General features: G+C 36.5%; 1 protein-coding gene across 2 annotated transcripts in view; it reads left to right on the plus strand.

The window, feature by feature from the left end:
• Window positions 1-24,500, plus strand: part of LOC123672058 — a 49,201-nt gene that overhangs the window by 2,175 nt on the left and 22,526 nt on the right. For both annotated transcript variants that reach the window (XM_045606026.1, XM_045606027.1), the window contains exons 2-3: window positions 257-602; window positions 8,477-8,617. In XM_045606026.1, the coding sequence (XP_045461982.1) occupies window positions 310-602; window positions 8,477-8,617 (434 nt within the window). In that variant the 5' untranslated portion in view covers window positions 257-309. The remainder of the gene's footprint in view (window positions 1-256; window positions 603-8,476; window positions 8,618-24,500) is intronic.

A 24,500-nucleotide genomic window follows, 5' to 3' on the forward strand; every position in this document is an offset into this window, starting at 1 on the left:
TGTTTATTAGTTGAACTTCAAGTTCGAAATTACTGGCATCAATCTCGTGCCTTCTGTCTAGCAATTAATAGTTAAATCGTTCCTTAAATAATCTTAATTATCAAAATAAGCCAATTTCTTCAACGACACCGTACTAATTTGAATGACAATTTGTTTGTTTGGATTCCGAACACTGACAGGAGAACTAAAATGGCGGTGTGTGACGTCATCACTAATAGAGCGTATTGTTGATTTCTAGAAAAAACTTTTTTTTCAGCGTCCTAGCTTGGTGACGATGTAGCGCCATGCCAAGAGACATCAAGGCAAGCCATGCTCTCCTACATGTTACCATCGGTAGAAGAGAAACCATTGGCTGAACTAGACGGCTTCGATGGAGAAGAGGGGGGAGGCAAGTTCGAACTGGCACTGATCAATGAGGGGAAGGACGCGAGAAAGGGGGACTCCTCAGGTGTGGGATCCATCGGCAAAGATGCGAGTTTCAACAGTTTCCTGAGCGACGCGACCACAGCGACAGTCAGTCATAGTTCTATGACCAACACTAGTCTCAGTGATAAGACAAAGCATAAATTCATTAATGGTGGGAAACCGCATCCTTTGAAAAGGTAAGAGTCTTCGAATTAACATCAACCCAAATATAACGGGTGTTTTTTTCCGAGGTATATAACTTTAAGTTGGCATTACTGTTCAAGATGGCGACCGATTTAACAGCTGTCAAGTGATTTATCCTCAGTTTAGTTTGGCAATTCATCATGAATAGACTCACGCCTGAACAATGCTTGCAAATAGTGCAATTTTATTTCGAAAAAAATGGTTCTGTGCGGAATACGTATCGCGCACTACGTCCATTTTATCGTCGACAAAATCGTCCATCATTCTGGTTGAATGGCTACGTCAACAAACAAAACTGCCGCATTTGGAGTGAAGCTAATCCTCAAGTGTATGTCGAAACACCGTTACTTCCAGAAAAACTGACTGTTTGGTGAGCTTTATGGGCTGGTGGAATCATTGGTCCGTACTTCTTCGAAAACGATGATGGCCGGAACGTTACAGTCAATGGTGATCGGTATAGAGCCATGATTACTAACTTTTTCATTCCTGAATTGAACAACCATGATGTCCAGGAGCTGTGGTTCCAACAAGACGGCGCAACATGTCACACAGCTAGTGCCACAATCGATTTATTGAAAGACACGTTTGGTGACCGCCTAATTTCACGTTTTGGACCTGTGAATTGGCCTCCAAGATCTTTTGATTTAACACCGCTAGACTACTTTCTGTGGGGCTATGTAAAGTCATTGATCTATGCGGATAAGCCACAAACCCTTGACCATTTGGAAGACAACATTCGCCGTGTTATTTCCGATATACGGCCACAAATGTTGGAAAAAGTAATCGAAAATTGGACGTCCAGATTGGACTACATCCGAGCCAGCCGTGGCGATCATATGCCAGAAATCATATTTAAAATGTATTGCCACAAGATTATCTTGCTGATAAATAAAATGCATGTCAATCGAATAATCCATCGTTGTTTTATTGCAATTTGAAGTCCTATAGCTCTAAAAAACACCCTTTATATGTATAAAGGGTTTTCTGATAAAAAAAAACTAGTACATTTTAAGAGAAATTAATGGATGTTTATTTCATTGTAAAGATGAAGGTATATCATTAATGATGGAAAACGAAATCAGGCTTTGGTTCAATGAAATTCTGTATCTTTAGGTTCTCGAATGGATTTTGGATCATTGGCAAGACCAAATTTTTCACGTAGCAACAATCGAATTGAAATCAGGAAGTTTTCATCTTATTGATTGAATTTCCGGCGACATCCTGTATCTACACCACCTTTCATAATGCAATATCGAAAGTTGTCTGAACACTCCTTTCTCTCTGAAACAACAAACGACAGGCTAATGGACATTTCAGATGTGGACAACCATGTATATTACATCAACTTTCTCCTTCTACCATACAAATTGAGAGTCGTTCAGTGAGTTTGTTACGTAACCGAATTTTTTAACGAGTTTGAAATTTGAGGAAATTCTATTTTCGGACCCGTCGATAAGATCATCCCGATGAAAATATGGGCCATAGCCAAGGAGTTACAAAAAGTGTACGAAAATATTTCATTTGAGACAACGAGTTCAGGTATTTCAGAATATATCAGAAAAATGCCAATGGATATGTGAGAATGCACAATTTGTTGCTGATACGCGGTTTTATCGCATGTTTGGCAATAATAACCATAATAGAACTTTATAGTTCAGGGAAATTCATTTTTAAAAGTGATTTGATTTTTCGTGCGTTTCGACATCCACGAAAAAAAAAATGGGAATACAAAAAATAAGGAAACTATTATTTAGAATATTTGCTTGACCAGTCAGTTTATTCTCCAGATTTGGCACCCAGTGATTAATGTCTTTTTGCAGTCCTCAAAATAAAGCTCCAGATAAAGAAATTTGCCTAGGTTGTCACATCAAACATTAAAATTCGTCGCAAAAAACCTTGGTAGTCAATGCTCTTGTCACAAGTCTATGAAAACCACGGTCAAATTGAAAGAATTGCGCTTTCAACTACGCTTGAATACCCATTTTTCTCTCCAGATCTGGCCCTCATTGTCTTTTTGCAGACCTCAAAAGAATGCTCCAGAGAAGGAAGTTTGGCTCTAATGAAGAAGACATTGCCTAGATTGAAACCTATTCCGAATGCGAATACGAATCATTCTACAAAAAAGTATTGAGAAGTAAGAGGGAAGTTTGAGTACATGTTAAACTCTTTAGGGTGATTATATACAAAATCTTCAAATTTCCTAAATCAATTGTGCCACAAGGTGAAATCTGAAATTCTGGCAATATCTGCTGGATATGCTGATAATTAATTGAATGAGAACAATCCCAAATTAATCTTTGCTGATTCGAAGAGTAAGCTACACATTTGAAACACGTGTGCAAACACTGCAACTCAATGATTAGGTATATTATGATAGTTCAGTTATCGGTGATATTACTCAATTCGAAATCATATTTGATAATTGACTGCACTTCCTTAGATGACTATCGTATTGAAAATGCATGCCACTGAATCAGATCACACATATTACTTTCTTTTTGCAATCCGAAACAAAGAATTAATTACAAATTACAAAATTTTCTGAAAATTACTTCAGGGGATTTAAAACGATATAGAACAAGTTGTGGATCGCTGTCATCTAATTAGATCTACGAAGACATCAAAAAAGTCCATAAAATAATTTTAGATTACCGTAAAGTGAAGTTGATCGAGATAGCTGAGACTTCAAAGATATCAAAGGAGCGTTTTGGATATATCGTGGATGAATGTTTGGGTAGATATAAAGGGTGTTTTTTTTTAGAGCTATAGAACTTTAAATTGCAATAAAACAACGATGGATTATTCGATTGACATGAATTTTATTTATCCGCAAGATAATCTTGTGGCATTACATTTTAAATATGATTTCTGGCATATGACCGCCACGGCTGGCTCGGATAAAGTCCAATCTGGACGTCCAATTTTCGATGACTTATTCCAACATTTGTGGCCGTATATCGGCAATAACACGGCGAATGTTATCTTCCAAATGGTCAAGGGTTTGTGGCTTATCCGCATAGACCGATGACTTTACATAGCCCCACAGAAAGTAGTCTAGCGGTGTTAAATCACAAAATCTTGGAGGCCAATTCACAGGTCCAAAACGTGAAATTAGGCGGTCACCAAACGTGTCTTTCAAATAAATCGATTGTGGCACGAGCTGTGTGACATGTTGCGCCGTCTTGTTGGAACCACAGCTCCTGGACATCATGGTTGTTCAATTCAGGAATGAAAAAGTTAGTAATCATGGCTCTATACCGACCACCATTGACTGTAACGTTCTGGCCATCATCGTTTTTGAAGAAGTACGGACCAATGATTCCACCAGCCCATAAAGCGCACCAAACAGTCAGTTTTTCTAGATGTATCGGTGTTGCGACATACACTCGAGGATTAGCTTCACTCCAAATGCGGCAGTTTTGTTTGTTGACGTAGCCATTCAACCAGAAGTGCGCTTCATCGCTAAACAAAATGAAATGGACGTAATGCGCGATACGTATTCCGCACAGAACCATTATTTTCGAAATGAAATTGCACTTTTTGCAAGCGTTGTTCAGGCGTGAGTCTATTCATTATGAATTGCCAAACCAAACTGAGAATCAATCACTTGACAGCTGTTAAATCGGTCGCCATCTTGAACAGTAATGCCAACTTAAAGTTATATACCTCGAAAAAAAACACCCGTTATAAATTAACCAGATTCATAATTTCCGTGATGAAGCTCTGAAATTTTACTAGAACCCAACATGGATATCTTGTTTCCGGAAATCTAGAATCCATAAATAGAACAATAAACGTCGTAATTCTCATCACACAAAGGTCGATCATTCCTATTATTCTTTCCCATTCAAAATATCCAATTTTCATAAAAAATTTATTATATCTGAGGTTACTGCCTATCTTCATTGTTTTTGTGAAATGAATTGTATATTTTGATAGTGCCGGATCCCGTTATATATAGTGTGAGTAAATTTCGGATCATTGCTTCCCATCGAATGTCGAGACTCGAGAACGCACTTGTGGCCACTCTCAAGCAGAAGTCAATATTCTACGATAAATTATTATTCAAGAAAATAATGAATCATTCGATGAATTCAAAGATTTCTTGCCATAAATTGAATTTCAAGGATTCGCCTACGTTCCAAATTTTTTAAAGCTTCTTCATCTCATGTAAAGGATACCGAATATCTGAGTATGTTACTCGAATAAAGACTGTTTCTCATGCTATAATTTTTGCTTATTTATACTAAGAATTACAATGTTACTTATTCTTCGTATTCAAAAAGGAATTATTCGAGATGTGATTGACAAAAACGTGTACCATGTTCCTTAAAATTGAAAAATAAGACGTATTTAAAAAAAAAACAGAAGTTTTTATATTCTAGCATAAAATCCATATATTTCATTCACGAAAGACCACCCTGTATATCGTGAGCATTTCCGTGACGTTATGTGTTTTTGGTGCCACTGAACACACCCAGAATCCTGACTAAAGGCGTTCCATACCATCGATCGTGGATAAAAAGAATTAAATTACTGTTGTAGACAGACAAAAGACATATTCATCTGATTCTTCAATCTGTTCCCAATTGGTTGGATACAAATAGAATCGAACATATACGATTATTGAAAGAGTTTCAACACGTAATTAGATCAATTTATCATTGAATTACATTATCAAAACTCGATGAGTTTATATTTTTTTGCGTTTTTGAGCTGTCATTTTTCAAATTGATTATTTCATCACAAATTCTATATTCTCGATTTTCTGATTATTTCAAAAATACTTAATCGATCGATATGAAATTTGGCATCTAGATGTGAAATAACATTTTCAAGTTTCATGCAAAATTTTATGTTGATCGTGTCACCTGAACCACAGAATATTATGAAAAATATTTCCGAGACCACAAAACCGATGGAATTGAGATTTTGGGTGTATATACAAAAAGGGTTTACCAATGAGAGAATATTTTAAGAAAAATCAATGGATGTTTATTTTATTGTAAAGAGGAATGATGGAAAACAATATCAGCCAAATGGCCGCCACGGTTGCAGCACCATGTCCTTTTCATGAAATTTTCCATGAACAATTCGTACATTTGCAGCAGTATGTCTTCGATAACTTCAACAATTCCATCTTTGAGTTCTTGAATCGATTATGTACCTAGCATTGGCATCGACCATATATTTCAAGTGATCTCGAAGAAAAAAGTCTAAAGGTGTTAAATCACAAGATCTCGATGGCCAATAGTGATCAACTCTTTAAAATAATAAAACGCCAGGAAACTTTTCTTGTGTCCAAATCGAAAAGTGAAAATCGAACCTTTCACCGTAAACAGTGATTTAAAAATAGGATGTTGAAAACCCATATCGCAACGAAATACAAAGCAATATTTAATTTAATAACTAGCATTCTATTCACCACGACGATTCCACCTGTAATAAACGGTTTAAAATTATTGTCGGTACGTTCATGACACGTGATACGATTGGCTTATACGTGTATGATGAATTGTTCTCCTTGGCCTTACGAACGGAACCCCTTATTTAAGGAACTACGTGGATGTTGGATGTTCTTGACCAGTGGCGTAGTTACCAATTGAGCCACTCGGACATACATCATTTGATAAAACCAAAAAGTTTTTATAATTGGGGCTGTCCTTACAAAAAATCAACACTCCACCAAACATAGTTCTAATTTACATATCTAAAGGGTGTTTTTTTTAGAGCTAAAGAACTTTAAATTGCAATAAAACAACGATGGATTATTCGATTGACATGAATTTTATTTATCCGCAAGATAATATTGTGGCATTACATTTTAAATATGATTTCTGGCATATGACCACCACGGCTGGCTCGGATGTAGTCCAATCTGGACGTCCAATTTTCGATGACTTTTTCCAACATTTGTGGCCGTATATCGGCAATAACATGGCGAATGTTGTCTTCCAAATGGTCAAGGGTTTGTGGATTATCCGCATAGACCAATGACTTTACATAGCCCCACAGAAAATAGTCTAGCGGTGTTAAATCACAAGATCTTGGAGGCCAATTCACAGGTCCAAAACGTGAAATTAGGCGGTCACCAAACGCGTCTTTCAATAAATCGATTGTGGCACGAGCTGTGTGACATGTTGCGCCATCTTGTTGGAACCACAGCTCCTGGACATCATGGTTGTTCAATTCAGGAATGGAGAAGTTAGTAATCATGGCTCTATACAGATCACCATCGACTGTAACGTTCTGGCCATCATCGTTTTTGGAGAATTACGGACCAATGATTCCACCAGCCCATAAAGCACACCAAACAGTCAGTTTTTCTGGATGTAACGTATTTTGACATACACTTGAGGATTAGCTTCACTCCAAATGCGGCAGTTTTGTTTGTTGACGTAGCCATTCAACCAGAAGTGCGCTTCATTGCTAAACGAAATAAAATGAACGTAATGCGCGATACGTATTCCGCACAGAACCATTATTTTCGAAATAAAATTGCACTATTTGCAAGCGTTGTTCAGGCGTGAGTCTATTCATGATGAATTGCCAAACCAAACTGAGAATAAATCACTTGACAGCTGTTAAATCGGTCCCCATGTTGAACAGTAATGCCAACTTAAAGTTATATACCTCAAAAAAAAAACACTCGTTATACTGCGCATCGTATTTTATACATAGTGTTCTTAAATCACAGCTTACTAACAGGATCTTCAAAATAATTTGGATTTTCCTGAGGATTACTAGAGATTTTTTTTTTACATGAAACCAAAAAGTTTTGTACTGTTCCAAAGTTTCTTTTACATTTTTCAAAACTATCACTGGTCCACCAATCAAATGTTCTGGAGGAAATAAGTGGGAACTGCCCCTGAAAAAAAGTCACCCTGTAGATTTACATTGAAAATTAGCCATCACATGATGAAAACTTCAAATTGGAATATCTACGCCAATTAAGTTGAATATCTTGTGAAGAGAAGGTATTATGGGAAAAAAATTCAAACTTTAACACCCTGTATCTGGAAAACAAAACGTTTGCCGGCTCATGTCCATAGGACTTTTTTTTTAAATGATTCGAGGTATCTATTTTTGTTTATACCTCCAATTTGAGAACACTCTGTATTGTTCATAATTTCAAGTGATGTAAAAAATTGCATTTTAACGACTTCTTTAAATTTTTCTCCTTGGATTGCTATCTTTTTTTTCGAACTGAAAATATCCACTTCCCATGTCCTAAACAAACATCACAGATTCGAAAAAAAAAATTTAAATAGCCTATTCACCTGCCAACCCTTTGATAAATATTAACGAGCGCCACTGACATTCTTGTCTTCCGCTTCTACGTGGTTCCTTCAGTTCCTTCCTTTATGGAAAGAGGAAGATGAAAAAGAGGCCTGGCCAGGAAATGAAATCCAAATATGGCAACGACAATTTTGGAATGAATGGAAATGATGATGTTGCGTATTTTTATAAGGCTTCCTCTTTGGCCCTGCCTGATGGTCGATGAATGTTTGATGAGGTTTTCACCATGCCGATGCTCAGGATGTGGAGAAGGGTTGATTGAAGTTTTATGTTCCGGAATGTCTTCATCAACATGCGGAAATGACCTGTTTCCTTTGAACTCTGCAACTCTGTAATTTTAGAATTTTCAGTCGGAAATGATCTCAATCGATTTGGTTGGATTGAAATTCCAACAGAAAAACTTAGATATTGAAGCGGCCAAAAGTATTAGGAGTAAATTTGATTCAACAGCTTGAGTAACAAAAATGTACATTTTGTGGAGCTCCAACACTTATTGATCTGTTTAGTTGTTTTAAAAGTTTTAGTTGTTAGTTCTTGTATGTTTATCTATATATATTTGTTGTTTCAGGGTGTCTTTCGGTAGTTCACATGGATCCATGGTTGAAACCTTGATATTTGAGAGTCCTGTCCAAGAAGAAATAGTGCAGATTAATCACAAACCTAACGGAGACTGTTCTTTGCCTTTCCAAGAGGAGCAGGACCAAACAGAGTGAGTTACAGAATTTACCTATCATATGAGTTAATTTTTTTGTCGTACCAGTTTATTTCATTGCTTAGTTACCAATATCATTCAAAAGTTCGTCGCGAAAAAACGCCTTAGATATTGATGCAAATAATAACAAATTTAAAACGAAAATTTTATTGTTCATAACAGAATATGAATAATAGAAAAAACAATAGATCTTTGTCTCAAACGCAAAATTTCAGCACAAAATTATGATTAGTTTTCCATAAACGTTTATCGCGATGAATCACCTTGTATATTATGATACAAATGTGAAGGGTGTTTTTTTAGAGCTATAGAACTTTAAATTGCAATAAAACAACGATGGATTATTCGATTGACATGAATTTCATTTATCCGCAAGATAATCTTGTGGCATTACATTTTAAATATGATTTCTGGCTTATGACCGTCACGGCTGGCTCGGATGTAGTCCAATCTGGACGTCCAATTTTCGATTACTTTTTCCAACATTCATGGCCGTATATCGGCAATAACACGGCGAATGTTGTCTTCCAAATGGTCAAGGGTTTGTGGCTACTCCGCATAGACCAATGACCTTACATAGCCCCACAGAAAGTAGTCTAGCGGTGTTAAATCACAAGATCTTGGAGGCCAATTCAAAGGTCCAAAACGTGAAATTAGGCGGTCACCAAACGTGTCTTTCAATAAATCGATTGTGGCACGAGCTGTGTGACATGTTGCGCCGTCTTGTTGGAACCACAGCTCCTGGACATCATGGTTGTTCAATTCAGGAATAAAAAAGTTAGTAATCATGGCTCTATACCGATCACCATTGACCGTATCGTTCTGGCCATCGTCGTTTTTGAAGAAGTACGGACCAATGATTCCACCAGCCCATAAAGCGCACCAAACAGTCAGTTTTTCTGGATGTAACGGTGTTTCGACATACACTTGAGGATTAGCTTCACTCCAAATGCGGCTGTTTTGTTTGTTGACGTAGCCATTCAACCAGAAGTGCGCTTCATCGCTAATGAACGTAGTTCGCGATACGTATTCCGCACAGAACTATTAGTTTCGAAATAAAATTGCACTATTTGCAAACGTTGTTCAGGCGTGAGTCTATTCATGATGAATTGCCAAACCAAACTGAGAATAAATCACTTGACAGCTGTTGAATCGGTCGCCATCTTGAACAGTAATGTCAACTTAAAGTTATATACCTCGAAAAAAAACGCCCATTATATTATGATACAAATGTATAAGTGAATTTCCAGTGCACGCGCAATGTTACAAGAGCTTTTTGAAGGTTCGATAAAAGAAGCTGACAATTGACCAAAAGCTGCATTTTGCATTTTCAATTCTCAGATACACACAAAGTTTAAACTGAAAATTTCAGGGTTTCAAATATTTTGTTTTCATCCAAACGAATGCAAGCAGGTTATTTCAGGAAATAGTAAACACGATGAGCTCGCCACTTTTCATCACGATACATTCACCGAAAAAGAAAGGATCAAACAGTCTTTTACGAGTTCCACAAAACGCGTATCAGAAAAACACTCATATTAATGAAACCAATCCGAATGTTGAATTGGGCTCAAGTGACCTAAAATTAATGGCGCGTATCCTTTGATACAGACTCGTTTACTTTTGATGGAACGTATCGCGAACACGAAACAGTTTATTTTTTCGCTCGGTAATTGCTCTATTTGCGAACAGAAACACTGGATCGATAAAAATCCGAAAATAATCCCGAAGGTCAGGTATGCCAAGGAATGATTTTCGTTTATTTCGATTATAAATGGGTGCATGACCTAAATGTTGGTCCGCTCGAATTGAGTTTGAGACGTATGCGCGAAATTATTTTCGATTGGGAGGGCAACAGCGTAACTTTGGTGAAGATTCACTCAGTAGATCCCGGACACGGACAACAAAACTCAGTTTTTCTTAAAAATTCGTCCACATAGTCACCTTCAATGGATTCTACTGAAAAAGTGCCTGTAGAATGTTTTTGTTTCATGTTTATAACGGGTGTTTTTTTCGAGGTATATAACTTTAAGTTGGTATTACTGTTCAAGATGGCGACCGATTTAACAGCTGTCAAGTGAATTATTCTCAGTTTGGTTTGGCAATTCATTATGAATTGACTCACGTTTGAACAACGCTTGCAAATAGTGCAATTTTATTTCGAAAATATTGGTTCTGTGCGGAATACGTATCGCGCACTACGTCCATTTTATTTTGTTTAGCGATGAAGCGCACTTCTGGTTGAATGGCTACGTCAACAAACAAAACTGCCGCATTTGGAGTGAAGCTAATCCTCAAGTGCATGTCGAAACACCGTTACATCCAGAAAAACTTACTGTTTGGTGCGCTTTATGGGCTGGTGGAATCATTGGTCCGTACTTCTTCAAAAACGATGATGGCCAGAACGTTACAGTCAATGGTGATGGGTATAGAGCCATGATTACTAACTTTTTCATTCCTGAATTGAACAACCATGATTTCCAGGAGCTGTGGTTCCAACAAGACGGTGCAACATGTCACACAGCTCGTGCCACAATCGATTTATTGAAATACACGTTTTGGACCTGTGAATTGGCCTCCAAGATCTTGTGATTTAACACCGCTAGACTACTTTCTGTGCGGCTATGTAAAGTCATTGGTCTTTGCGGATAAGCCACAAACTCTTGACCATTTGGAAGACAACATTCGCCGTCTTATTGCCGATATATGGCCACAAATGTTTGAAAAAGTCATCGAAAATTGGACGTCCAGATTGGACTACATCCGAGCCAGCCGTGGTGGTCATATGCCAGAAATCATATTTAAAATGTAATGCCACAAGATTATCTTGCGGATAAATAAAATTAATATCAATCGAATAATCCATCGTTGTTTTATTGCAATTTAAAGTTCTGTAGCTCTAAAAAAAAACACCCTTCAGCACCAGTAATGAAGAAGTTATGAGAACTCTTCATTTCAAGCCATTTTTAATTTTCTCTTATAGCTTGACAATTTTTTCATTTTCATTGAAGGATGATAACATCCAGATAAAAAGTTCGATGAAACAAACGCCTTGAAGCTCATACTCTATGATTCTTATTTGTATATTAATGCCTTGGCGTTTTTTTTTTGTTTGATAAAACCGTAAAAATTGAATTTCTACACAATAATCGTATTATCTTCTAAAATATTGGTCAAATATTGGCCCCCTCAAACAAAAACGTTTTTCATGGACCGAGCTGTGATCTAAAACATATTGAGGTTTCAAGTCCAAATCTTGCCCCGAGAAGAATTGACAGCCTCGAGAATATTACCAAATTTTTTTCGAAAATTTCAGTTGACAGCCTATAATTTCTGAAATAATGGACAAATAGCTGAACTTCAAGCATTTTTGTCATCTACGTTATCGAATCAATCGATATGATGCCATATAATTCACATTTGGGAATTCACTAAGAATTATTGACATCATTCGTAAATAAAAAATAATATAATATCGCGACCTTTATATAACTACAAAAATTAACAGTTAGTACTGCTACCTTTCACCTTCAACCCGCGCTTCACAATTTTTCGAACGCCACCCGTACATCTACGAACATCACCCTATTCTTCCCTCGATCCCCGAATTTCCCGCCCAACCGGCAACGTCGCGTCCGTAAACACGCGCGTTTGCGCATCCGTCGAGCCGACCGTTCCGTATCGCTTGCCGTTGAAAGTTCGTAATTGTTGCCAATGTTCGCGCCGCCACGCCTACCGTTGCCCGAAAGCCTCGTTTTCCGTTGAAATGGATAAATTCCCGCGTGGGGTTCGACAGGGAACGAGATGAGGGCTTGCATTATTCACCGTCCCTTGATTAACTCCTGCATACGGCGTGACAGGTGGTAGGCAGCGATGATGTACGGGTTGTCTCGTAATGGTCTGCTAAATTAAGAACGTATCCAAGAGACGCGAGTTGGATTTCTGGGTGTTTCGCCCACCTGACGATGTCGAGCCGAAAATTGCGCGCTTGCCAGGGGCGTAGGTGGTTTGGGGGAGTCGGGGTCGTAGTCGTTTCGACGCCAGGGGCGGCGAAAATTGCAAAATTGTTAATTGTGATTGAAAGCAATGTTTTGCTTCCGTTATTTTATTTCTATGACAATTGTTTCGTCATACCATGATTTCTTCATTTTTACATGTCCACAACATGATTAGATCACGTTGTCGGATTGTGATATATTTTCAAATTCACAATTTTACTATATCGTTATGAATGTATATTATAATGAATGAAATATGGTTTTTTCAGTGATTCCTGATTGAATATGCAAATTTGAATATTCGGAATTTCGATTTTCCCTAATTTTTTAATTTATAGTATGCAGAATATTTATTATTTTCTTCTTCCTACTGAAATCCAAGGTTTGGCAACTTTTTCTCTCCTAGTGTCATCGGTTGTTTCACGTCGTTTGGCACGCTTGAAGTTTTATTTCTGAATTTCTGATATATTTAGGTATTTATTTCAATATATTTTGTGTCAATATGAAACGTTGATTCACTATGGTACATAAGAAGTGCGTTCTTTGTGGAGAAACTCGCGAATTGAGTGAAATACTAATATGTTTTCATGTCAAATTTGATAGTTCATGATGGGGACAACATTTGCTTACCGAAAATGATACATGCTCCCTCTATCTTTGTTAACCAAACATTGTTGTTCAAGCACCCAATCGGCAAACGTTCTACGCATTCCATGATCAGAAGACTTCAGTTATTATGTCCAATGAACCTTATAAGGTTGGAGATCGCAAATCCAGATGTAAAATACGCCATAGCGTGCCATAAGAGAGGCCCAAATGTTGTGCGCGTCGAAGACATTTGCATCTTCTATAAGCTATTTCACTTACAACAGCAATATTTTCGGTCGAGAGTGCATTTCGATGATGTTTGGGTCTTAAGACATCAGTAACAGATTCTGTCTCGTCGAATTTTTTCACTGTCTTACCAGTTTTACGCTCAAATGGTCGATTATGTGGACCATAATCTGCACGAAACGAAATCATTATTTTTGTAGTGAGTTTTCACAATTTTCACACATTCAGCAGTAGATGAACGATCCATCTGGCTAACCTTCAACCAGCGGCGACGCTAGGGGAGGGGCAGGGGGCCCGGGCCCCTGAAATTCTGCTGGCCCTCCCTAAAATTTTACAAACAAAGGCTGAAAGATTAGCAGAACTATAATTTCGCTTTACTCTGCCCCCCCCAAAAAAAAATCTGGCCACCTTTTGGCCACCCCTTTTTTCGAAAGCTGGCGTCGCCACTGCCTTCAACTAAACATATAACGTTGCGGATGACAGTTCTGTTTGACATATGTGTTTAGAACAGGATTGTGAAATCGAGATTACGACATGGACAACCCAGTATAACTCCGAAACCATCGAATTGATTCTACCCATAAAGGATTTCAACCAAGATATTTGGTCAAAATGGTAGCTCTTTATTTTATTGAAACAACAGCGCAAAAAGCAGGAATAGAATTTTGCATCCCACATTAATTTCGTGAAGCGAACGTTCTTGCTAATGTTATAGTTGATGCAAATGAAGCGAGACAAAGTCAAGTTGTTCGACCGTTTACTTGACCCGTGTAGACCTGGCATTATTGATGCGATATTCTTCGCTTCCAGCCAACTTGTACGTTTCCGTCTCACCAGCTTCTTCAAAACACTTGGCATTATATCATCATTATGGTAATAGTCTCGAATTCTGTTGTCTTGAAGTGCGCGTGGGAACAATTTAATATGTACAGTTCTCGACGACATTGTCTTACATAACATTTCGTGACCCCGACCTAAGTTAAAGTCATTTGCAGCCGTTTCCCGATTAAGTGTTGCACGAGGAAGAAATTAACACGTTTGAAAATTTATGGACAAGCCTCAGCAGGTGCTTCTGGGCCCTAGTCCGTTGGAAATAAATTTTTATTATAGGTGGGCTGAGAAGTTTGTTGGCTGACACATAAATGGCGCTACCAAAATGAAAGCCATATGATTTTTAGTTAGCCCTGACTTTCAGAAGGTACGTGCATAAATTTGACAGCTCTAGGACTATTAATTAGATATAGCCTCAGAGTAATAGACATAGATAGAGGAAGCATATGTCATTTTCAGTACGCAAATTTTGTCCCGCGGAAATGATGTCATATCAGTGATATGATTTTCCACTCAATTCGTGAGTTTCTCCACGAAGAACGCACTTCTTATGTCCCATAGTGAATCAACGTTTCATATTAACTCAAAATATAATGAAATATATACCTAAATATATCGGAAATTCAGAAAACAAACTTGAAGCGCGCCAAACGACATGAAACAACCAATGACACTAGAAGAGCCAAAGTTGCCAAACCTTGGTAAGTAATAAATATTCTGCTTATTATAAAATCTAGTGATCAATAGTTTTTCTTTCGTTTGATTTTCTACACTCGATCGCTATGCAACGCGAAACACGCAACTTGACCCAAGAGGAATGTGCCCAAGCGGTAGTTTTGCGAGAAGAAGGGTGGACATACACAAGAATTGCAGAAAGGTTTGGAGTTTCCCATACAAGTGTGTCCAGAATGTTGCAGCGATTCAGGGAGACAGGTATGAATGTCCGAAGACCAGGACAGGGTAGACCACGGGTAACAACTGCCATTCAAGAACGTTACTTGAGAGTTTCCTCGTTGAGAAAACGGTTTGCAACCGCTCGCCTCCTTCAAAATCAGCTTGAGCAAACTCATGGGGTGCAAATTAGCACTCAGACAATAAGAAATCGCTTCAGAGAATATGATTTGAGGCCTCGTGTCGCGGCAAGAGGCCCAGATCTTACCCCAGTCCATCGAAGGGCGCGTTTGGATTTTGCGAGAGAGCATATCCATTGGGAATAGGCTGATTGGGAAAGAGTTCTCTTCACAGATGAGTCTAGATTCTGCCTCTACCATTGTGATCGACGTTCGCTTGTATACAGACGTCCACATGAAAGATATGCTCAGTGCAATTTCCTGAATACTACTGGTTTCGGGGGAGGATCGATTATGGTATGGGGTGGAATATCTTTGACTGCTCGCACAGACCTAATGGTCGTTGATAATGGAGCTATGAATGCTGATAGGTATATAAGGAAGATTCTTGAAGAGCATGTAGTGCCATTTGCCCCATACATTGGTGAAAATTTCATTTTTATGGACGATAATGCCAGACCCCATTGTGCGCGCATCGTTCAGGAGTACCCTGAAAAGGTTGAAGTCTCTCGAATAGAATGGCCAGCAAGAAGTCCAGATCACAATCCGATTGATCAATCCCAAACCTGCTCAGGTTTGGGACAACCTCAATAGAAGGCTGAGAAGTTCACAAAATCATCCAGCTACTCTTAATGACTTAGGAATCCAACTCAGAGAAATCTGGGAAGGATTAGATCAGAACATTTTAAGATCACTCATTTTGAGTATGAACCGTCGTTGCCGAGCTGTAATTAACGCAAGGGGTGGAAATACCAAGTATTAAATTACTTATCAGCATTCCAGTATTTTGAAAATTGTTTATTTCTCTTCTTCCACATAAGATTCGGTGAAATCCTGAATTTTTCTTCCATTTAATGTGTCTTGTTTCGTTCAAAACCTTCCCGAGAGAACATAAAAAATAAGTTATAAAGTCAATGTAGAGTTAACTTTCATTAAAATTGAGATTTTCAGAAATGTGCATTGATTTTTATGCGCAGTGTACATTCATAATGATATAGTAAAATTGTTCCTTTGTAAATATATCACAATCCGACAACGTGATCTTACCATGTTGGGGACTTGTAAAAATTGCATATACATCCTCCATCTATGTTTATTACCCTATGGACATAGAATTATAAGTGAAGCATCTTTTGGTAACTCGAAAAAATGGATTAAAAGGAATTTCGTGTGCATATATGCAACGTTGCGCGTGCTCTAAAGGTGCACATACACACTATAACATCATGATACAGTATTTTATTGTAACTCATATATCGTCATCTTGCGATTGTTATCTACTGTCTTCGAGATGTTCAAAATACCGTTACAGCCAAAGGCTGAAGTCTGTTGCACCGAGCTTTTCGGTTAGATTTCATTCAAACGACTTTCTCACTGGTTACCTGTCAGTTTTTACAATAATGGAACTTCGAGTTACTTTACGGTCATCTTTTTTAATTGAAAGACGAAGAATCACCAACTGTTGAGTTTAAGTATTCGACCATAAGGAATACTATAACTATAAATATCCCAGCAGGTAATCCAAGCTCATCAGTTCGGAGAATGGCATCACTCAATACATCTTCTTTTCTATGAAGACAACTTCAGATCTGTGGCAAAACGTTAACTCTTAACTGTCTCTAACTCTGACATAAATCAGACGAAATGAGACGTCTATCTCAAATTGCAACATTATGCGTTCGGTTTTTTCTCATGAAAAGCTACAGATGAAAAGCTAGAGAAAATTTTATGTGCAATAAAATAGTTCGTTTGATCTTGGAAGTTGAATGAGATATGTACAAACAGTTGTCTTTTGTTGAGATGTACCGCTAAATATCTGCATATTTATTAACATAAATATCTCAATTGGCAACATTCGAATTATGAAACATTTAGCAAGTCAATTTGAATTATAGATTGTTTCGATTATATATAACAGTATTTGTTATGATTTCTTAATGAAAATCGACCAATTTTGTGTTTATAAATTATCAATAATAAATATTTCGGTAGAATTTCTTCATCATAGATAGATATTTTAATTAAAATTTTTTGATGAATTATCAAATCAACACTTCCAACAATATTCTATATATCTTTTAGTTTTTTCAATTTCTCATATTTACACAAAATAGATATACGGAATGATTCATCTATCGTAAACAAATTTTCTCTAATTCTGTGGTTATTCCGTTCATTCTTCCACATCTTGTAGAACAAAATCGTGCGAGAATATATCAGAAACGCACAGTTTTCATGGTTATATTTTATTATTCTATATTGGTACTCCGAACTTTCCGCCACGGCTTTATCTGTCAATTCATCAATTTGCCTTAAAGAAATTAGTTCTGCCAACCAACATTTTTCAATGCAAAAATCACTAAATTATATTCATGGAAATATTTCATTAATTTCAACGAAAATGCAATGAATTTGAGAAAATAATGTATAATACTCGTACAGAAGGCTCATTCTACCACTCGTTCATTCCAAAACTCGCCACTTCGTGGCTCGTTTTTGAATTTTGAACTCGTGGAAGAATATCAATGCCTTCTGCACTTGTATTATAAATAACTATTCCCTAACTTGAATTTTATACCATCGAAAATAACAGTTATTTTATCTTGATTCGAACGATTCAATATTAGGCAGCTGTCACTTTTGAAGCTGCCTTTTTTGATATTTGACAAGTAAAAACAACGACATAAGTAAAAATGGAACGATAAGCACTTCAACAATGCAATGAAATTGTTAAAATTCAAAGTTCACAAAACTAAAGCACTTTGAGTCGTCGTGAAGCACCTTCTGGGCCGGCAATAGTGAAACTGGTGAAAAAATTTGAGCTCTTGGGACAAGTTAATGATGTGAAGAATTGAAACCGTGTGCGTTGCTCAAGAATAACTGAGAATATTGCTGTTGTAGCCCGCAGTGAAGTATTGACTACGTTAATTTTCAACAAGACGGTGATACGTGCCACACAAGTAACGAAACAATCGCAATTTTGGAAAAAAAATTTCTGGCAGTGTGTTTTTATTTGAAGTGCTGATCACAATACGCTCTATTAGTGATGACGTCACACACCGCCATTTTAATTCTCCTGTCAGTGTTCGGAATCCAAACAAACAAATTGTCATTCAAATTAGTACGTTGTCGTTAAAGAAATTGGCTTATTTTAATAAATAAGATTATTTAAGGAACGATTTTACTATTAATTGATAGACAGAAGGAACGAGATTAATGTCAGTAAGTTCGAACTTGAAGTTCAACTAATAAACACGTTTTTTTACAAAATCTGGGGAATGATACAGGATTCAAACTTACTGGTATTAACCTCGTTCCTTCTGTCTATCAATTAATACCGAAATCGTTCCTCAAATACTCTTATTTATGAAAATAAGCTAATTCCTTCAACGACACCGTACTAATTTGAATGAAAATTTATTTGTCTGGATTCCGAACACACTGACAGGAGAACCAAAAATGGCGGTGTGTGACGTCACACCAATAGAGCGTATTGGCCAACGAGATTTTGTGATTTAACCACCTTTAGACTTTCTTCTTTGGGGCCACGTGAAAGTTAAGGTCCATGCCTATTCTCCGCAATCAATTTAAGATCTTAAAAATAGAATTCGTGAAGTTATCGAAGACATACAGTAGCAAATCCTCTCTACAGTGAAATAAACATCCATTGATTTTTCTCAGTATATATTTTTTTCAATGTCAAAATAAAATTTATTATTGTAAAATCTCAGAGAAGGAGGCGAATTTGAAAAAATTATGAGAACGGCATTCTCTCGAATCTCATCCAAATTTTATATTTACCTATTATCTCTCTATCCATCTCAATAGTTTTCTGTCGGTCCCCGTACACAACAAATTATAGAACTTATTTTATATTAAATTGCAACGAATCTAAACCCAAAATCTACATCGCAGCACATCTAAAACGCCGACAATTCTGCCCAAAAACCTCACGGATTCAGGGAAAAACCCTCCGCCCAATCCGGCAACGCCGCACCGTCCAAGTAATAGCGAAAGCCTAGTCTGTGACAACAAACGAAAACGAAGGCAAAATAGGGTTCGAAGAGGAACAGAGAACGACGAGAACGTATCAGCTCAGTGCGTGAATTCATAACCTAATTGTGCATTGAAAAATCGACTTGAAAGTTACCTCTCTTACCGGATCGTACAGACTGATTTTGTGCCAGGTGGTTGACCTTGCAAGTTTGATGGTAAAAATCAAGAGTATTCTCATCCCGTTAGCAGTTTTTTGACGTTGAAGGTGCGTATGCCATATGCCTTTTGTGCGTTTTGTGTTTGGAAGTGCCGGTTGATCGAATCGATGGTCTAAAAGACAGGTTAAAACGGTTTACCTGTGGCTGTGGTTTCATGTTGCATCTTTGGCCATGTTGTCAATTGCTGTGTATTGGGGGAAAATTGGGTATTGGATTACGTTTGGGCGTTGGTGGATCATTTGAAATCTACAAGTTGGACAGGTGTTTAGTTAGGTTAATTGGGTGTAAAAACATGTAATGAACAATCGGAATGTCTGGTCTAGAAGTCCTTGAAACATATTCTCGGTATCATTTATTTTAGAAGCTATTCATAGCGAAGCCTGTAATACAGATGATTTTCTATTGATGATATCTTTATTCAAATACAACTAGATTTCGAGTAGGTACGTCATTTGAAAAGTTTTTTATCATATCTGTATTATAATCCTTGTTCTGTGAATTGAAAAGCGTGCCTAAATCTCGAGATAAAAAACACGGCATTTTTGGAAGGTTGCTAGGTAACGGAAATAAAGTTCAACTGTTTATTTTGATTTTTTCTATCCGTAGTATTAATTTTTAATGTTATGTTTATGTGGATTTTTCTTATGTTAAAGTTGATTCAGCATATTCTGCTGATTTTGAGGTGATATTTATTTTTAGTACAGATCTCGAACTTTAATTTAATTCTGACGCATGCCTTTTCAATGCCGAATCCCAGAATCTCACATCAAATTTATCATTTTTGAAGGCAAAACAACTTTTGTGCTCCAATGGTAATACCATCTCGTTCTATGATCGCCAGCCAACATAATAAATCTAAACATAATAAACTGACGTCATCCTATACATATTGTGCGAATTATTATCGTATTTCAAAGTTTCTTCACCCTTGAAAATTTGGTAAATTCCTAGAAAACTTTTCTTTCGAGGTTTTTTTCAATGTTTCAAACAAAGACTGTCAATATTGGTCCAGCTGTTCTTGTTAAATGAATTTGGACTGATCTTGCCTATTGAAAATTGATTCACCCTGTATATTATAACTGTAAGGGTAATATTCTAAAAGAAGAAATTTACTACTGCTGCAAACTGATATTGAAAATATTGAGTCGAAGTTCTAAACCTAAGCAATAATTGAGAGAATTGTTTTTGTAAGTTCGATCAAAAGCAATATCTAGTTGATTTCGAATTTGGGGAAGTCCCCTGTTAATTAATGAAACATGAATTAGTTTCAAACGTTCAACGCCCACTTATCGAAGGTTTTGTTGTAAGCGCGAATTCAATTAGAACTTATCTGAAGGAATTGATAGACTGAGTACTATCATAAGGAAATACAACTTCTCACATGAGTATATCAGATAAGCAATAGAACTAGTTAAAATACAGGTTTCTCGCGAATTCGCTAAACAATTACAGCATAATTAGTGGTAAATGCACGATAAGTCCTTGAAAAACATGTAAACTATTATTATCTACATCAACATTGGGCATATTTTGTGTTGTCACAATAATTAACTGCTATAAGACTTTTTGAAACAATAGGAATGATACAATTAGTTATAATATAATGGCAACACTGTCTATTATTTTTTGGCATTTCTTATGTCATTTAATCGTGGAAAGATACACGTTTTAACAACGAAATTCTCTCAGTAATCCCAAATGGGCATGATTTTGATAACACAATTTTAGACGTTGTGAAGCGTGTATCTTTACATGACATAACTCACTGAATACAAATGACATAAGAAATGTTGAATATAATACACAGTGTTGCCATTATAAATTGTTTCAATCCTCTTCTAAAACCCTATACTATATTATTCAATGAGCATATTATAACAGAGAGTATTTACGAGGGTGAATAAATTGATTCACCCTATTGAAGAGTGAATAAAAGTCATGAATAATGAGTATATTAGTTCTCTCGTATTGTTTGAAGCGAAAAAATTTAACCACCTCTTGAAATATTCGAAGTTTACGTTTCGATGATTTGATGGTAAAACCAGGAAAAAATAAACAGACTGGCAACAATGCTGGAAAACGTTTCATGACGTCATGTCAATATTGAGATGATCAGACTGTATGCCGCATTGATTTTCATAGCTTAAAAACACAACAATTCAAGATTTTTGGACAAAAAAATTGAGGAAATACAGTTCAAAATTAATTTCTCGGAAATTGAACAGCACAAAGTCATGATATTCGAAATATGCATTGCTACGAAGATATTTAATATAACATTTTTTACCTCAAAATCCTAGCTTCTATAGTTTCGGACTTATGAATTATTGAAAATTTTTTTTCGGATTACGCAACAAATGACCCTGGGTTCGAATCCTGCATACAATGATGCGTTGAGATTTTCTGTATAAGTTTTTTATTATCCGTGAAATTTGTTCAAAATTTAATGAACTATCATCGAACGCTAACTGTGAAAGTTTTGGTGATTTTTCTGCTAGAACGATTTTAATTTGATTCAATTCTGTGGAATTTCATGGTAGAAATTATGTAATGCAGGGCATAATTGCCACGTCCGGTACATCTGTGTCACATAATAACCTTGTCCATCATCCACATTCCGTAATACATAAATAATATAATAACCAGTTACCAGCCACGGTTCATGATCATCTCATATTTTGCTCATTGTTGGTTTTCCCGTTTTCAAACCATTCGTTTGTGTTCGGTTGACAGTTGTTTAGTTTAGTGAATTCATTCTCTATGTTGGTTTCGTTATATTCGCAATTCTATGTTTCTGGTCTATTTCATCGGCGATCGAGAATGATTCGATGAATTGACGTTCAACTATAAATAAAGGGTTTTCCAATACGCTCTATTAGTGTGACGTCACACACCGCCATTTTTGGTTCTCCTGTCAGTATTCGGAATCCAAACAAATAAATTGTCATTCAAATTAGTACGGTGTCGTTGAAGGAATTGGCTTATTTTCATGAATAAGAGTATTTGATGAACGATTTCAGTATTAATTGATAAACAGAAGGAATGAGGTTAATACCAGTAAGTTTGAATCCTGTATCATTCCCCAGATTTTGTAAAAAGCCTTGTTTATTAGTTGAACTTCAAGTTCGAACTTACCGGCATTAATCTCGTGCCTTCTGTCTATCAATTAATAGTAAAATCGTTCCTTAAATAATCTTATTTATCAAAATAAGCCAATTTCTTCAACGACAACGAACTAATTTGAATGACAATTTGTTTGTTTGGATTCCGAACATTGACAGAACTAAAATGGCGGTGTGTGAGTGTGATGTCATCACTAATAGAGCGTATAAGAGGTTTCATTTTGATTGGCTCGCTATCTGGGCAACTGTCACTTTTGAAGTTGTCATTTTTTGACACTTGACAAGTAAAAACTACGCCATTACTAAAAATGGAACGATACACGCTTCAAAAACTCATTGAAATTTTTAAAATTCTTGTCAACTTCATCTCAATCTATCCTAACCTAACCATCCACTGATTTATCTTGAAATATACTCATATTTTCTCAATGTCAAAATAAAACCTCTCATTGGAAATCCCCTTATTCCAAAATCCGGTACTGAATTGTGTGTTCAACAGTGTGAGCAAATTATTGCCCACGAAGGAGTTGTTGATGTATGTCGAGCGATCCAAGTCATCTTGTGTATCTTTTGCATATCACGCCCACCTTGTGCATTATCTCATCTATTTAATTATTCTCTATGCTCGACCTCACGCGATTGAAATAAGTGTGACGTGGTCTCGTAAAACTGCGATAATGTGACCTCTAGTTTTGAATGGAGACAATGAAGCCTAATGGGTAAATAGGTTATTATGTTCTCTCGTTGGTCCGATATGACCTATGGTTATTATTGGTACACAACGGGAATAGGTGATCGGGTTGATTAGGTTAGGATGCTGGACCATAGAGATACATCGGGATTTCCATAGAACGATTGGACGTCAAACAACTTTTCTTTCTCAGATTCCATACAATTTTGTATATTATAGGGGTATTCCTCAAAGTAATAAACATATAGATAAAGGGAGTTTATGTCATTTTCAGTGAGCAAATTTTGTCCCCAACATGAACTATCAAATTTGACATGAAGCGCGCGGAAATGAAAACATATCAGTGATACGATATTTCACTCAATTCGCGAGTTTCTCCACAAAGAACGCACTTCTTATGTCGCATAGTGAATCGACGTTTCATGTTTACTCAAAATATATTGGAATAAATACCTAAATAAATCAGAAATTCAGAAAAAACTTCAAGCGCGCCAAACGACGTGAAACAACCGATGACACTAGGAGAGCAAAAGTTGCCAAACCTTGGATTTTAGCAGGTGGATACAGAAAATAATAAATATTCTGCTTATTATAAATTCGACAATTAGGAAAAATATCGGATTCCAAATATTCAAGTTTGCATATTTAATCGGGAACCACTCAAATAAATATATTTCATTCAATATAATATATATTCATAATGATATAGTAAAATTGCGGATTTGAAAGTATATTACAATCCGACAACGTAATCTAACCATGTTGGGGACATGTAAAAATTTCGTATACTCCCTCTATCTATGTTTATTACTCTATGCCACCACGTAACATCTCGTGATCCGTCAATATTAGAGACAAATATAATGTGAGGTATTGCTAGAACGATGGAATGATTATTAGAAGCTAGGAATAATAGAATAATTCCAATTTCCGTTGAAAGGAAGTACTTTTCGAGTCTTTTTGTGAATTTTCTCAGAATTAGAGTTTTGTCACTTTTGCAATGATTTTTGGTAGGATTTATTTTAAAGAATAGTAGGTAACCAAAAATTTATTTTATCATTCGAAAATTAAAAATATAAAAATACTACAATGTAAGTTATTGTATTAATATGTGGAAGCC

The sequence above is a fragment of the Harmonia axyridis genome, chromosome 2 (assembly GCF_914767665.1).
Source record: "Harmonia axyridis chromosome 2, icHarAxyr1.1, whole genome shotgun sequence".
NCBI classification, from domain to species: domain Eukaryota; kingdom Metazoa; phylum Arthropoda; class Insecta; order Coleoptera; family Coccinellidae; genus Harmonia; species Harmonia axyridis.